At 32.4% G+C, this 14,543-nt stretch overlaps 1 protein-coding gene across 33 annotated transcripts in view; it reads left to right on the top strand.

The window, feature by feature from the left end:
- The first annotated feature begins 5,177 nt into the window (after nt 1–5,177).
- LOC143044681 (uncharacterized) overlaps nt 5,178–14,543 on the top strand; it is a 78,227-nt gene continuing 68,861 nt past the window's right edge. For 8 of the 33 annotated variants that reach the window (XM_076216872.1, XM_076216854.1, XM_076216843.1 and 5 more), the window contains exon 1: nt 5,180–5,863. In XM_076216872.1, coding sequence (XP_076072987.1) covers nt 5,609–5,863 — 255 coding nt within the window. In that variant the 5' untranslated portion in view covers nt 5,180–5,608. Of the gene's footprint in view, nt 5,864–14,543 lie in introns of all 33 variants that reach the window. The other 25 variants (XM_076216766.1, XM_076216863.1, XM_076216775.1 and 22 more) reach the window with 8 other exon arrangements.

Genomic DNA, 14,543 nt, shown 5'->3' with positions numbered 1-14,543 from the left:
TACCTGTATGCTGCATCGCCACGGTATTTGGTGTATGTTGTACATGTCTGGCTACAAGTTTCATGTATGGCAGCAGTCCTTTTTCTGCCAATTACTGTTTTTCAGGGGTATCATTTGCGCAAAATTTTGTTTTCCAAATGTATCAATTGCGCCAATATTCGAAATTCAGATGCGCCAATTTACCTAAGTGTACACATATCTATTATAAATATCAATGATTAATATATATTTTTTTTAAAATTTTTTGTTGGCTTAAAAAGTATCATAATTATGTTTGGAGATATTTCACCATGGAGATTAGCATATGGAGAGAAATTACTTAAACTGCAGTAGACAGTCAATGTACAGAATTTACTGAATATTTTAATAAAGATATGGCAATAGATTGAAAACAGAAGTTTTTGCTGATTATGTTTTAGTCACATATGTTTTAGCCATGGCGTTGTCAGTTTGTTTTAAATTTATGAGTGTGACTGTCCCCTTGGTATCTTTCGTCCCTCTTTTGATTACAGAGTGCTTTGTTCCCATCATGCGTATGGGATTTATTATTATTAGGAATTATTATCAACTGTTTTATGCATCCCATCCTTCAATGTTTGTGTTTTTGGACAATAAAGTGAAGTAACAAGCTACTACATACATTAAATTGGGAAGTACCTATGCAGCTGCAGTATGGAGAAAATGAAACATTTGGCTTATAAACTGCCGGTTCCAAGTCCAAATAAAGGAGTAGGGAAGTCATTTTCTTCTTATTGGCGCAATCGTATGTTTTATTTTTGGCGGAAAGGATACCATGTAATTTTAAAACATGTGGCACAAACGTAGCATTTGAGAAAAAAGTTGTGGCGCTAAAGAACGCATTTTTGTATTTGATAATGTTAGTAGGATGTGTATGTCTGGCTATCGGTCAGGGTTTATTTACTTTCGACCTTATGTTCCGAATTAATTGGCCAAACATAACTTTTAAACATAACTTTTACCATGTGTGTTACATTTTAATGTTGTGTCGTTGTTCTCCTATGGTATTTAATGCGTTTCCCTCAGTTTTAGTTTGTTACCCCGATTTTGTTTTTGTCCATAGATTTATGAGTTTTGAACAGCGGTGGACTACTGTTGCCTTTATTTACATTTGTCAGTTTCTAAGGTACTGTAAGGATCGGAACACCTATATTTGGTAGAGGTCTGTATGGCATGTTTCATCTGACCTTGACCCCTTTTTATGAACCTTTGACAATCTTGAGCGTATTTGACACTTCTAGTAAATACCTTAATATTACAGACGTTCCACAAATATACTATCATAAGTAAAGCAGACAAGACATTTCAGCATTTGCGCTATGGTATTCTTTAGTCTGTAGTATGTAGTTATCTCATTGGAAATCAATCCACATCTGCTACGTTGTATATAAAGATACATAGAACTTAAGAAAGTACTGTTGCAGAAAACGTTGGTTATCGTTCAATCTCAAATAGTTCATGAAAGATGCTGTTTTTGCTATAAATTTTTGGTTGATGGTTAACATTTTGGTGTAATCATTGCATACCAATATTTTTGGCTAAATAGTGCCTGATTACCTGAATTGTACTAGACTGATTTTCTGAGCGGAATTTTTCACACTGATTTAGAATGTGGCACGTTAGTTTGAGTTAGTTTGTTTTTTTTAACTTTCGAGGTAAAGTGTTGCATTAAAAAATAATAATAGCTTTAATGTTCATTCTTTAATATCAAAATAGTTACAGGCTTCATCCAGTTGCAGGTATATCAAATAATGCGTTGCCTGATCTTTCACGATCAAGTTTGATGAAAATTCAACAAAATTTAAGGTTTTCATAAACAAATTAACGCTTTTAAGGGAACAGCATACTTTTATTTTACTGTACTATCAGATACACCAAAGATTAAATTTCAAATAAATCATGATATATGCAAATATGACCATTATAGGTACATGTGTAATACCACCAAATCATGGTACGTCACATCCGGTTGTATACGAAAGTAGGTCGAAAAAATTATTCCCTTGAATTTGACAGTTGTAGGTAATTAATCCTACATTTTATTGCAGTAAAACCATTTCTGTGTCATAAACATATGTCTTGGGTATTTCAAAACACCATTATTTTTTATTTGGGATTTCTATAGAAAATTTTGTAATGTTGAGGTTATATGGTGACTAAACCTTGTACACAGATAAAATAAGGGGAGAAAGTTGATTGGTTAACTTCCAATGATGGTTATTTTCTTATATGCAATGAAATGTGTTCTGAATTTGTTTCTTAGAACTGGACAGGATAAAACTTTACTCATGCCAAGTATTCCTTTATTTGAAATAAAGATAAATTTAACAAAGACTAATAGGGGAAAATCAATGGTGGTATCACACCTACAAATAGAATGTCTTTTTAAAAATTAATTCTATAGACATGCATTGCTTTGTACTTGTTTGGCTTTATAAATATTTTGATATGAGAGTCACTGATGAGTCTTATGAAGACGAAACGCGCGTCTCGCGTACTAAATTATAATCCTGGTACCTTTGATAACTATTTACACCACTTGGTCGATACCGCTGCTGGTGGACGTTTCGTCCCCGAGGGTATCACCAGCCCAGTAGTCAGCACTTCGGTGTTGACATGAATATCAATAATGTGGTCATTATAATAAATTTCCTGTTATAAAACTTTGAATTTTTCGAAAAACTAAGGATTTTCTTATCCCAGGTATAGATTACCTAAGCCGTATTTGGCACAACTTTTTAGAATTTTGGATTCTCAATGCTCTTCAACTTTGTACTTGTTTGGCTTTATAAATATTTTGATATGAGCGTCACTGATGAGTTTTATGAAGACGAAACGCGCGTCTGGCGTACTAAATTATAGTCCTGGTTCCTTTGGTAACTAATTGCGGCTTTTGTATTTTTTTCATAAACTACTTCATATTTTCTTTATCTTATTGCACAGTAATGTTTAGGAAGTTGAACAATTTTGACAGACATATTTTTGTTCGGATTTGTTCCGCGTTTAGAAAATTAAGCGATTTTTTTCACAGATTCTGAACTAGAATTTACATAAAATGTCTTTCACGATCCGTTACCAGAGCTTTAACGACCGTCTTGCAATACTTGACCCCCGTTATATATTCTTTCACGATCATTTCTCTCGTTTAACCGAATGACACCCGTGAAATGTGTATTGTACGATTCTTATGTAGATATAGTAACATATATTCAATTATCGTACTTTACAAAATATGTTTCTTCGTGTATGACTTTTACAATATATATACTGGTTTTTAGTTAATTACTACAGATTATGATGACATGCATTGATGTTGCGAAATGTATGGTAGAATGTATAAGTCAAACATAAATACATCATTTTACCAGCATGTGTTATAAGTAACAGAAGGTTGAACTACATACCAATCCTAAACAAACTACACGTACACATGATATATTTTTTTGTTGTAAATCCTATTATTTAAAATTCAACGGAAAAAGCCTAGCAAAACTGATATGATTGACTGGCGTTTGCTTATCACCAAGTTGCAAATATTCCATGTCATTCAGGACGGCAAACAAATAAATGAAAAATTCCTGTATGGTTTTTCGTCTTCACAGTAAACTAAAACATATCTATCTACTACTACCGATAAGTAGGTTTAGCAAAAATGTGTTTACTGGTTTGATGGACAGGAAATGTGTACTGATCATGGATAATAAAGCAAGAAACATTGTCTCGCAACAGGTCAACTACGAAACCGACAAAACAATCTTGCTAGTATTGCTTTTATGTACAGACAAAGTGCACGACAGGCTCTTTAAGTGAGGACTCGTGTTTAACGTAAAATTGACATATATGATTAAACACTACATATAATATGACAATGTCACTATAAATATTACGGCTACAAGAAAGCAATGCAAATCTATTGTGTGTTTTCATTTTGAATGGTTAAGTTTTGTTCGGAATATCAAAAGCTTGAATTAAATTACTGCAAATGTGGTTAGCTTTCACCAAGGTGTCAGTATAAATATATTTATACGTAACTAATTTGATATCTTGATTAATAAAATAAAATTCACAAATAAAAAATGATACTTTTCTCTGAGGTTTAAACATAGAGAACAATGCAATCTGTAGATTGTTTATAAAGCTAGAATCTGTACCATCCCGTTCAATATTCAGTGCAAGTTTTTTTGAATTATATACACTGGGATCACTAGGTTTGAATGTGGTGTATAATTATTGTCTTTCTGACTTGTACCATCCGGAAATATCCGTTTGGATGTAAGGGATGTATAAATGTGCAGTCACTTCCTTCGTTTTATATCCACATTTGATCTTTGATGCGGCTTAGTCACGGCATGTTTCATGGAAATGTTTGTCCAAATTCAAAATCAATCCCCCCCCCCCATTTTCAAGTTGATATTGAATATATTTTGAAGTAATTCCAGCTATGGAGCTTTCAAGGAGAATCATTTGTGTTTTTTTTTTTAATTCAGTAGGTAGAGAGTCTGGAAGTCAGACTTAAGCATGTCTATATTTACTAAGGTTATAGCATGTCTGTATTTAATAAGGTTAGCATGTCTGTATTTACTTAGGTTATAGCATGTCTGTTTTTACTTAGGTTATAGCATGTCTGTATTTACTTAGGTTATAGCATGTCTGTATTTACTAAGGTTAGCATGTCTGTATTTACTAAGCTTCCATGTCAAATGGATAACGATTATGTCTTCACGAAAGGTGAAAGTATTCATTTTTCTTGATTAGACAAATACAAATCCAGTCCAGTGTTCGCTTGTCAACAAACAAAAATAAAAAGAAAGACAAAAATAAATATTTTGTTATTTGAAACTAAAGATCAATTTTAAAATGAATCATTAATTCTTTTATCTAAACTAATCCATGCAATTACAAGGACATTTTATTGGCACCATTGAAGCAAATCTTTCAAAATAATCTAACCCTTTATGAACTGTTTATGTGTATAAGTGTAAATGAATATAACCGTATTACTTTTTTTATTTTGAATATCAGCTTATACTTAACCCCACTTTAAACGATTACGCTACAAGTGAACTATTTAAATTGTAATTATGTTTATAAATATTAAACATTTTACCTCTAACAGTGTAATTTTATTCTTGTTACAGTTGAAACAGTTGAATTTTATCTGAAATCGTAACTAATTAGCTAAGTCGCACGTAATAGTAACACTAACAATATAGCATTATTTGCACTCGACTCGGGTATTGTACAAGCAATGGCCCGAGACTGTCATTTGTGTATATAGGATTTTAACCGTTAGTTCTTCAATTCAAACACATTATTTAAATATTCAGCTCTTTCACACATTCAAATATATAAACAAAACACCGATTGATATGAGATTGAGGAACACGATGAATTCTGGATATAACGATTCATGCATTTATGCTTACCATAGAAACGGCGCCATTGTTCTCTAATGTGTAAAATTTCACTCTTCATAAAAATAAAACAAACATTTGATTTTTGAAGATATGCAGTGGATTTAATTATATAATTAAATATATGCCGAACATAAATTAAACCGTGGGAAATATATAAGCATACAGTAGTAAGCATGAGTGGGGTAGTGAGAGACCTTTACCGTTACCATCACTGGCCTGACAGGAAAGATTACTGGACTCGTTCAGTAAGGAATGATGCTTTTCAAATGTCTCCCAGGAGAGGTGGTGATGAAGACTTGCATGGAATATTCGGACGGACAGGGGAATATGTTGGATATGACAATAAGATTAATTACAAAAATAGGGAGCTTATACGATATCATCACTGGCCTCTTAGACGTAATTGGCAAAACAGATTTGAAAGCAAGGTATAGTTTTAATGTTACTTATTTTGCATATTTCAAGGTTGAAAATTATGGTCTGATAAAGCACAATGTCGAGATATTACTATCCTTCGTTATTCCTAACATTTATTGAAATATTTTCGAAGGTTACTTATATATTGAAGGACGAGTAGATTATCTTGTATGGCTAGCCGAGGCTTGTAATCTGCAAGCCTTAACTGCTTTTAATTGGAGAGAAAATAATAGTTTCCAAATTAAATTTCACTGAAATCGTCGTCTTTGCTGTCAACGTAAAGGACTTTATAATTATAGTTCGAAGTTACGTATGACATTCATCAATTTTTAAAAATATTATTAAAATATTGATTATGTATTTAACTTCCATAATATCTTAATTGTTATAATTTTACACAACGATATTTTAAAATTACTTTAAAGCCTTACATCTTAATCGGCTTAACTTCTAAATCGCATAGTTAGAATAGTTAAGACTTTCAGTTAACTTAAAGTGCATATATATATATAGATGTTCATCTAGACGAGAAATAAAATGGTACAAATAGAATTGTTCTATACATTGTATCGTATAATTTCGGCCCATTTGAAATATATTGATCTACATTGAAATTATCCTTTATACAAGTGACAAAATAAATATTGAATAGGTGGAACATTTACACTTGTTTAAATATTATTCAATTTATTTGATACATTTAAAAGACATTTATCCTATATTATGCGAGAATTGCAAATACTAAAGTTTAAATCAACACAATTGATAAATCATCAATTTCATGTATAGTCTGAAATGTTGAATAGGGAAAGATTTGTTACGTGCCAAAATATTAAGCTCAGCAGACAAAGTTTACCTTTGAACCAAATTGGTGATCCTACTCGACTGCAACCACCGAAGAATACTAATCGTATATTAAATATATAAAATTGTTAGTGTCCTTAGTTGTAATAACATATTTATTGGTCTTCAAATTTGTTAAAGTAAGACAAATTTTTCTGACGTTCAGTGGCAATTTCCTACTTGCATACTCAGATGCAATTATTCAACAAATCAACTGGGTAGACTCAAAAAGTAACATTAAGGTTTTTCCCTCCTATTTCATTTAAGAAATTTTGTCTTGCAAGATGTCATTTATGAAAATCCCACGAGCAATTACAGCTCATACTTTCAAATAAGGATTACTTGATTTGACATCACTTTTCAGACTGTCTTCGTACCTTTACATATTGCACATTCAGAAGGCACTCTTCTACCAATTAAGATTTAATGGGGAAAATTCATAAAAGTAATTATAAAAGTCAGTTGACCAAAGCGTAGTTTCATCTACAGTCGGAATATTAGTAATAAGAATGGCTAAACGTGATTTCCAGATAGAGACACAACCTTGTAGTGTAGTTGGGTATATAAAAATATTCCCTGATAGCCAAGGTGTTAGCAGAAATCTCGCGTGTTTCACCTCGCTTGACCAACGTTGCAGAACCTAGATATTAGATCTACGTTTTTTTCGTGTCATTACCCTGCATAAAATGTTTGCATCTAAATCAATAAAATAAAATAGTCTATGTGTTACCACTTAATTATTTACAAGTGCCTGGTACTCAAGACTAAACTTCAAAATCTCATTGGTTGAAAATATTTGTGCGTACATGTAACATCAAAACTGGTGTTGGTACCATTTTTTTTTTGGACTTCACATCCCATTGATCACGATCGTTTGTCAGAGTACCATGTTACTGTGGCATTATGAAATGAACTTGTTGATTGAAACGCCGAATGACATTTATGGTTAATGCTGATGTGTAGTTGATTCCTTTAAAAAGAGCTCAAATTAATACTTTTCAAACCTGATAACTGTACAAGATTCGTTTCCTTGAATGAGTCAAATCCAGGCATTTGTAGTTACATGGATGCGTTTAAAGTATTCCTATATAAGAACGTCATAGAAGAACTTAGTAAACCTTGAAGGGTTTAGAATTGATATTTACTACAGTGTTATCATAATTGACAACTTGGACAGTAAACTTATTATTGAGAGGGTGTAACCTCGGGAACCGAGACTGAATCAAATAGCAATATACATTTTGAAGATGGAAAAAAATCCAAAAGGGCATAAAACTGCACAGCTAGATTTGTCGAAGAACACAATATTTAGCGTTATCGAGTTCGAAAGTCCAAATATGTCAAAACAAACCAGCACATTTTTTTCTGGACATTTTAGTAGGTCAACACAGGTCAATGGCTAAACGCTCCCATACATTATACACAGACATTCTTATGAATCCTTTGTCGCCCAGTTGGTCTCTTGGTTACTGTTACTTGAAAACGGGTATTGACAGGTGATATTTTTATATACCCAACTACACTACAAGGTTGTGTCTCTATCTGGAAATCACGTTTAGCCATTCTTATTACTAATATTCCGACTGTAGATGAAACTACGCTTTGGTCAACTGACTTTTATAATTACTTTTATGAATTTTCCCCATTAAATCTTAATTGGTAGAAGAGTGCCTTCTGAATGTGCAATATGTAAAGGTACGAAGACAGTCTGAAAAGTGATGTCAAATCAAGTAATCCTTATTTGAAAGTATGAGCTGTAATTGCTCGTGTGATTTTCTGCAACGTTACTGATAAAAAGGCAGTATTCCAAGTTCTACATTTTATTATTCAATAGAGTCAGAACACGTTAGTCTTTATCATAGTTGACACTGGATTATGAAATTAACAGATTGTTGCTGAAATAACCTTTACAGGATTTTATCTAATGCCGCAAATTGTTTTATTGATGTTTATATAAATGTATTTTTTTTTGTGGAGGCTTCAAACAGTACTCAAGGAATAAAATGAGTTTTAACCAAATTCAGATATAACATTCCATCCATAAAACTGACGAAGTCAAGACTCATCAAAGATACATTTACGTTCATAACATAACACCAAATTGAAGATTGTACGAACATAGAACCAATTTAAGTCACAGCATGCGATACGAGATTGAAGCTTGTTTGAACCGAGAGCTGCAGTCTTGCATTTTTTAGGGTGTCAAACACCGCCTAAAGTATAAATAGACTTTAAAACCTATTTGATTATAAGTCAAGACAGTGAATTAACTAGACTCTATTATATTGCTACATATTTCTTTCTTTGAAAGTCGCATCGTAAGAAATACAAATCCGTTTGAAAAAAAAAGTTCTTGAAAAAAAAAAAAAAAAAAAAAAAAAAAAAAAACAGAAATACAGCAAAAGTGTACAGTGTGTTCAGTGTTTCTGTTGTTCCGTTGTTTTCCTCTTATGTGTTTCCCTCGGTATTGTTTTATGACCTGGTTTTATGACTATTCAACAGCGTTATAATACTGTTGCCTTTACCTTTCATATTTTTTGAATGGTTCTGAACGTTGTTTATTTTGGTAGCAAAACCTACCGCTTATATGGCAATGTTAAATAGTGAACAGTATCAATCGAATGTTATCACCTGTCGTAGGCATACATTTCTACTGCTGTACATTGTAATTCGGTTATTTTCATCATCATTGTAAAAAAACACAAACAAAGATATTTCTATAATCGTTTGTTAAATTAAAGTTCTACATGACATATTAGATGCAACATGGACACGTTTGTGGGTAAATAATGTGAAAAAATAACAAACGAGCTTACGCAATACCTGTAAGAAATGTATTTAAACAAAAATGGCATGGCCCTGGTTATATTATTGAGCTATTAGTATTTCAATTAATTCTAGTTACAAACTCAGTCTTTATGAAATTTTTTACATATTGCATTATTTCAAGTATGCTAGGAGCAATCTACTTCAAAATTCATTTTGTTGTTTAGATTGTTGAAAGTAGCCTTCGAATTGGATTTAAACTAATTACATTCCAGTGCGACTTCAAAACTGTTATATCAAAGACATTTCTAGCTCACCTTTTCAGCAAGTCAGCTTTTCTCATCACTTTGCGTCCGTCGTCGTTAACTTTTACAAAAATCTTCTCCTCTGAAACTACTGGGCCAAATTAAACCAAACTTGGCCGCAATAATCATTGGGGTATCTAGTTTAAAAAAATGTGTCCGGTGACCCGGCCAACCAACCAAGATGGCCACATGGCTAAAAATAGAACGTAGGGGTAAAATGCAGTTTTTGGCTTATAACTCAAATCTATCTGCCCTGAAATTTTCAGATGAATCGGACAACCCGTTGTTGGGTTGCTGCCCCCTGAATTGGTAATTTTAAGGAAATTTTGCTGTTTTTGGTTATTATCTTGAATATTATTATAGATAGAGATAAACTGTAAAGAGCAAAAATGTTCAGCAAAGTAAGATTTACAAATAAGTTAACATGACCGAAATGGTCAGTTGACCCCTTTAGGAGTTATTGCCCTTTATAGTCAATTTTTAACCATTTTTGGTAAATCTTAGTTGTCTTTTATTGCGATAAGACGTGTCACGGTACTTGTCTATCCCAAATTCATGTATTTGGTTATGATGTTATATTTGTTATTCTCGTAGGATTTTGTCTGTTGCTTGGTCCGTTTCGGTGTGTGTTACATTGTAGTGTTGTGTCGTTGTTCTCCTCTTATATTTAATACGTTTCCCTCAGTTTTAGTTTGTTACCCCAATTTTGTTTTTTGTCCATGGATTTATGAGTTTGAACATCGGTATACTACTGTTGCCTTTATTTACAAAAATCTTCTCCTCTGAAACTACTGGGCCAAATTAAACCAAACTTGGCCACAATAATTATTGGGGTATTTAGTTTTAAAAAATGTGTCCGGTGACCCGGCCAACCAACCAAGATGGCCACATGGCTAAAAATGGAACATAGGGGTAAAATGCAGTTTTTGGCTTATAACTCAAAAACCAAAGCATTTAGAGCAAATCTGACATGGGGTAAAATTGTTTATCAGGTCAAGATCTATCTGCCCTGAAATTTTCAGATGAATCGGACAACCCGTTGTTGGGTTGCTCCCCCTGAATTGGTAATTTTAAGGAAATTTTGCTGTTTTTGGTTATTATCTTGAATATTATTATAGATAGAGATAAACTGTAAACAGCAATAATAATTAGCAAAGTAAGATTTACAAATAAGTCAAGTGACCGAAATGGTCAGTTGGCCCCTTTAGGAGTTATTGCCCTTTATAGTCAATTTTTAACTATTTTTCGTAAATCTTAGTTATCTTTCTCAAAAATCTTCTTCTCTGAAACTACTGGGCTAAATTAATCCAAACTTGGCAACAATCATCTTTGGGGTATCTAGTTTAAAAAAATGTGTCCGGTGACCCGACCATCAAATCAGAATGGCCGCCGCGGCTAAAAATAGAACATAGGGGTAAAATGCAGTTTTTGGTTTATAACTCAAAAACCAAAGCATTTAGAGCAAATCTGAGAGGGGTAAAATTGTTTATCAGGTCAAGATTTATCTGCTTTGAAATTTTCAGATGAATCGGACAACCCGTTGTTGGGTTGCTGCCCCTGAATTTGTAATTTTAAGGAAAGTTTGCTGTTTTTGGTTATTATCTTGAATATTATTATAGATAGAGATAAACTGTAAACAGCAATAATGTTCGGCAAAGTAAGATTTACAAATAAGTCAACATGACTGAAATGGTCCATTGACTCCCTAAGGAGTTATTGTCCTTTATAGTCAATTTTTAACAATTTTCATAACATTTTCCACTGAAACTACTGGGACAAGTTCATTATAGATTGAGATAATTGTAAGCAGCTAGACTGTTTAGTAAAGTAAGATGTACAAACACATCACAATCACCAAAACACAATTTTTTCAAGAATCCATCTGCTTCCTTTGTTTAATATTCACATAGACCAAGATGAGCGACACAGGCTCTTTAAAGCCTCTAGTTAGGATTTCGCCCACTAGCTTAAGTTTGTATTGATCAATGTACCTCAAATTTTAAACTGTTGTAAGAGTTGGTATTGATGCAATAAAAGCTCCCCTTCAAAGGACAGGGTTCAGTATTGGCACAATACGGCCTTGTATTTCCATTAAATCATTCAATGTTAAAAAGGCCACAAATTTGATCACTTAAATCTGAAAGCTGATCTGAATTATGTGACAGTTGTTTACCGATGTTCAAATCTCGTTTATAGAATAGGAAGACAAATTAGGGCAACATATAAAAACTGAGGGAATCGCCTGAACTCTTATAGAAGCGATACCCTTATAATGTACATCAATAGGGTAAGCGTTTTCTGCATTGTATGCATCGCCTGGCATATGAATTATCACCCAGTAAATGTACCACAGTCGTTAGTGAGTTGAGACACCTATACATTGTATCAAATCCTATTTTATTGTTTCTTTTAAAAAGCTTAAAAAAAACTTTGTTGTTAATGCAATTTACACGCGTCATAAACTGTGACCGAAAGTGCAATAATTGGAGGGCCTACCAGCTGACCAGTCGATGCTATAAAATCTTTAGACTCACTCACCATAGAGAACCAAATTCACCAGTCCCTTTCTATTCAATAATTGTGTTGAATTAAGGAGAACATACTGCTCACATTCAATATAACAAGGAAGTTTTGCTAGTTGTTTTTAGGGTTCGTTCATAGATAATATAAATATGAAAATCATTAGTATGTTTTTCCGTACCGCAGCCCTATATTGTTCATGTATTCATAACAATCTTCATTTGGCTGATGAGAATATGTTAAAAGAATTAAAAAAACAATAATTTCAATAAACTTAAACACCTTTTATTGAAGAAATGCCGTAAACGTATTGTGTCATTTAACACACACATATTTGTTAACAGGTCATTTTGTTACAGTTATTTTCCTGCTTGATTTCACAAATACCAAAATATTACGGGAAATGTACGACTCCTAACAAAACACTTTTAAACACTAAAATAACAAGACATTTACAACAATTTCTGAAATTGTGTACTAGTTCTAACTCTTAAAATTTATGAATTTTTGAATCAGACAACAAAAACGTGTGTTCATTATAAAAAAAAAAAAAGAATGAAGAATCTTTAAAATTTAACTTTTTTCTTGAATTGGTCAATAAAGAAAATCAAATATATCTTTTGTTAAGAATAAAATCAATCTTAAATAAAGTACATTCATAAATCTATGTAGATTCAATTGCTTTTACAGAATAATAATAATAATACACCTATGTGAAAATTACTCGTATCCAACTTTTGCTCAGGAATAGATAACCTATTCTAGAGTTGGCGTGAATCAGATGTGGGTACTAAAAAATCCCAAAGATGTTTTAGAGTACATACAATATTACTCTCTTTCATCTTGCAATTGGTATTAAAACATTTGACTTTTCTACATTTTAAACAAGAATTCCACATTCCAAATTAAAAGACAAATTGAAAGAGTTGGTATTGCTTTGTTTCATACAAAAGAATGGTCAACGTAGATACTAGTATCTTGTCTTAGGGAGGGATATATCCTACTATGTAAAGGATCACTCTGATTCAAACAAAATTCTCTGAATCTGACATATTGTTATCAAATGTACCAGGATTATAATTTAATAAACCAGACGCGCGTTTCGTCTACATAAGACTCATCAGTAATCAAGATGCTTAATTTCTTGATTGACAACATATTTGTTACCTTCGGAGGACGTGTTTTTCAACAGACTGTCGGTATTCCAATGGGAACCAATTGTTCCCCTCTTCTTGCCGACATGTTCCTTCATTATTATGAGACTGACTTCATACAGGAACTTTTTAGGAAGAAATTTAAGAAGTTAGCAATAACCTTTATCTTCACTTTCCTCTATATAGATGATGTTCTCACTAAATAATTCAAAATTTGGTGACTGTTGAACGCATCTATCCAATTGAACTAGAGATAAAGGAAACAACTGATACAAAACTGCGTATTCTTTAGTTTTCTATGTTGTGTAATGTGTACTATTGTTTGTCTGTTTGTCTTTTTTTCATTTTTAGCCATGGCGTTGTCAGTTTATTTTCGATTTATGAGTTTGACTGTCCCTTTGGTATCTTTCGTCCCTCTTAAAGCTGTATTTTGCAAGACCTTTAGGAATTTTTGGTCCTCAAAGCTCTTCAACTTCGTACTTTATTTTGACATTTTTAACTTTTTTTTTATTCAAGTGTCATTGATGAGTCTTTTGTAGACCAAAAGCGCATCTGGCGCAAATACGAAATTTCAATCCTGGTATCTATGATGATTGTTTTTGTCCCATTAAAGGTTGACATAAATTAGGTTGAATATAGGTTATAAGCCTGGGTGAGAAGCCATAAAAATAGTAATGTATCTCTGTAACCTGCAATACTGGGCTTGAATTTCAATTAAGCTTCATTTCTTTCAAGCTTTATATAATTCCTTAGAATCATAATTACATATATTGTGACCTATGATAACATTTATATTAGACTAATTATTAAGAAAAGAAATGAAATCGTTCAAACACTATATGATACCAACAGCTGGCATAAAATTTATTTTAGATAGAAGCTGATCATTCTCAAATATAATTCTCGTAATATCGGCGGTCTTTTGTGTTACTTGACATGATGGAATTAGAATTGTTGTATACATCTATTTATTTATTTTGGCAAATAGTTGTAATATATTGGATGTTATACCTGGAAAAATATATTTTGTTATCATACACATGGAGAAACTATATGTTGTATAATAATTGTAATTGAAGGCCAATTGAAATAAATGGCCGGTA

Source organism: Mytilus galloprovincialis, chromosome 1, assembly GCF_965363235.1.
Source record: "Mytilus galloprovincialis chromosome 1, xbMytGall1.hap1.1, whole genome shotgun sequence".
Classification (NCBI taxonomy): Eukaryota; Metazoa; Mollusca; class Bivalvia; order Mytilida; family Mytilidae; genus Mytilus; species Mytilus galloprovincialis.
Note: the sequence above shows the minus strand (reverse complement) of the source record. Positions and strands in the feature narration are given on the sequence as shown.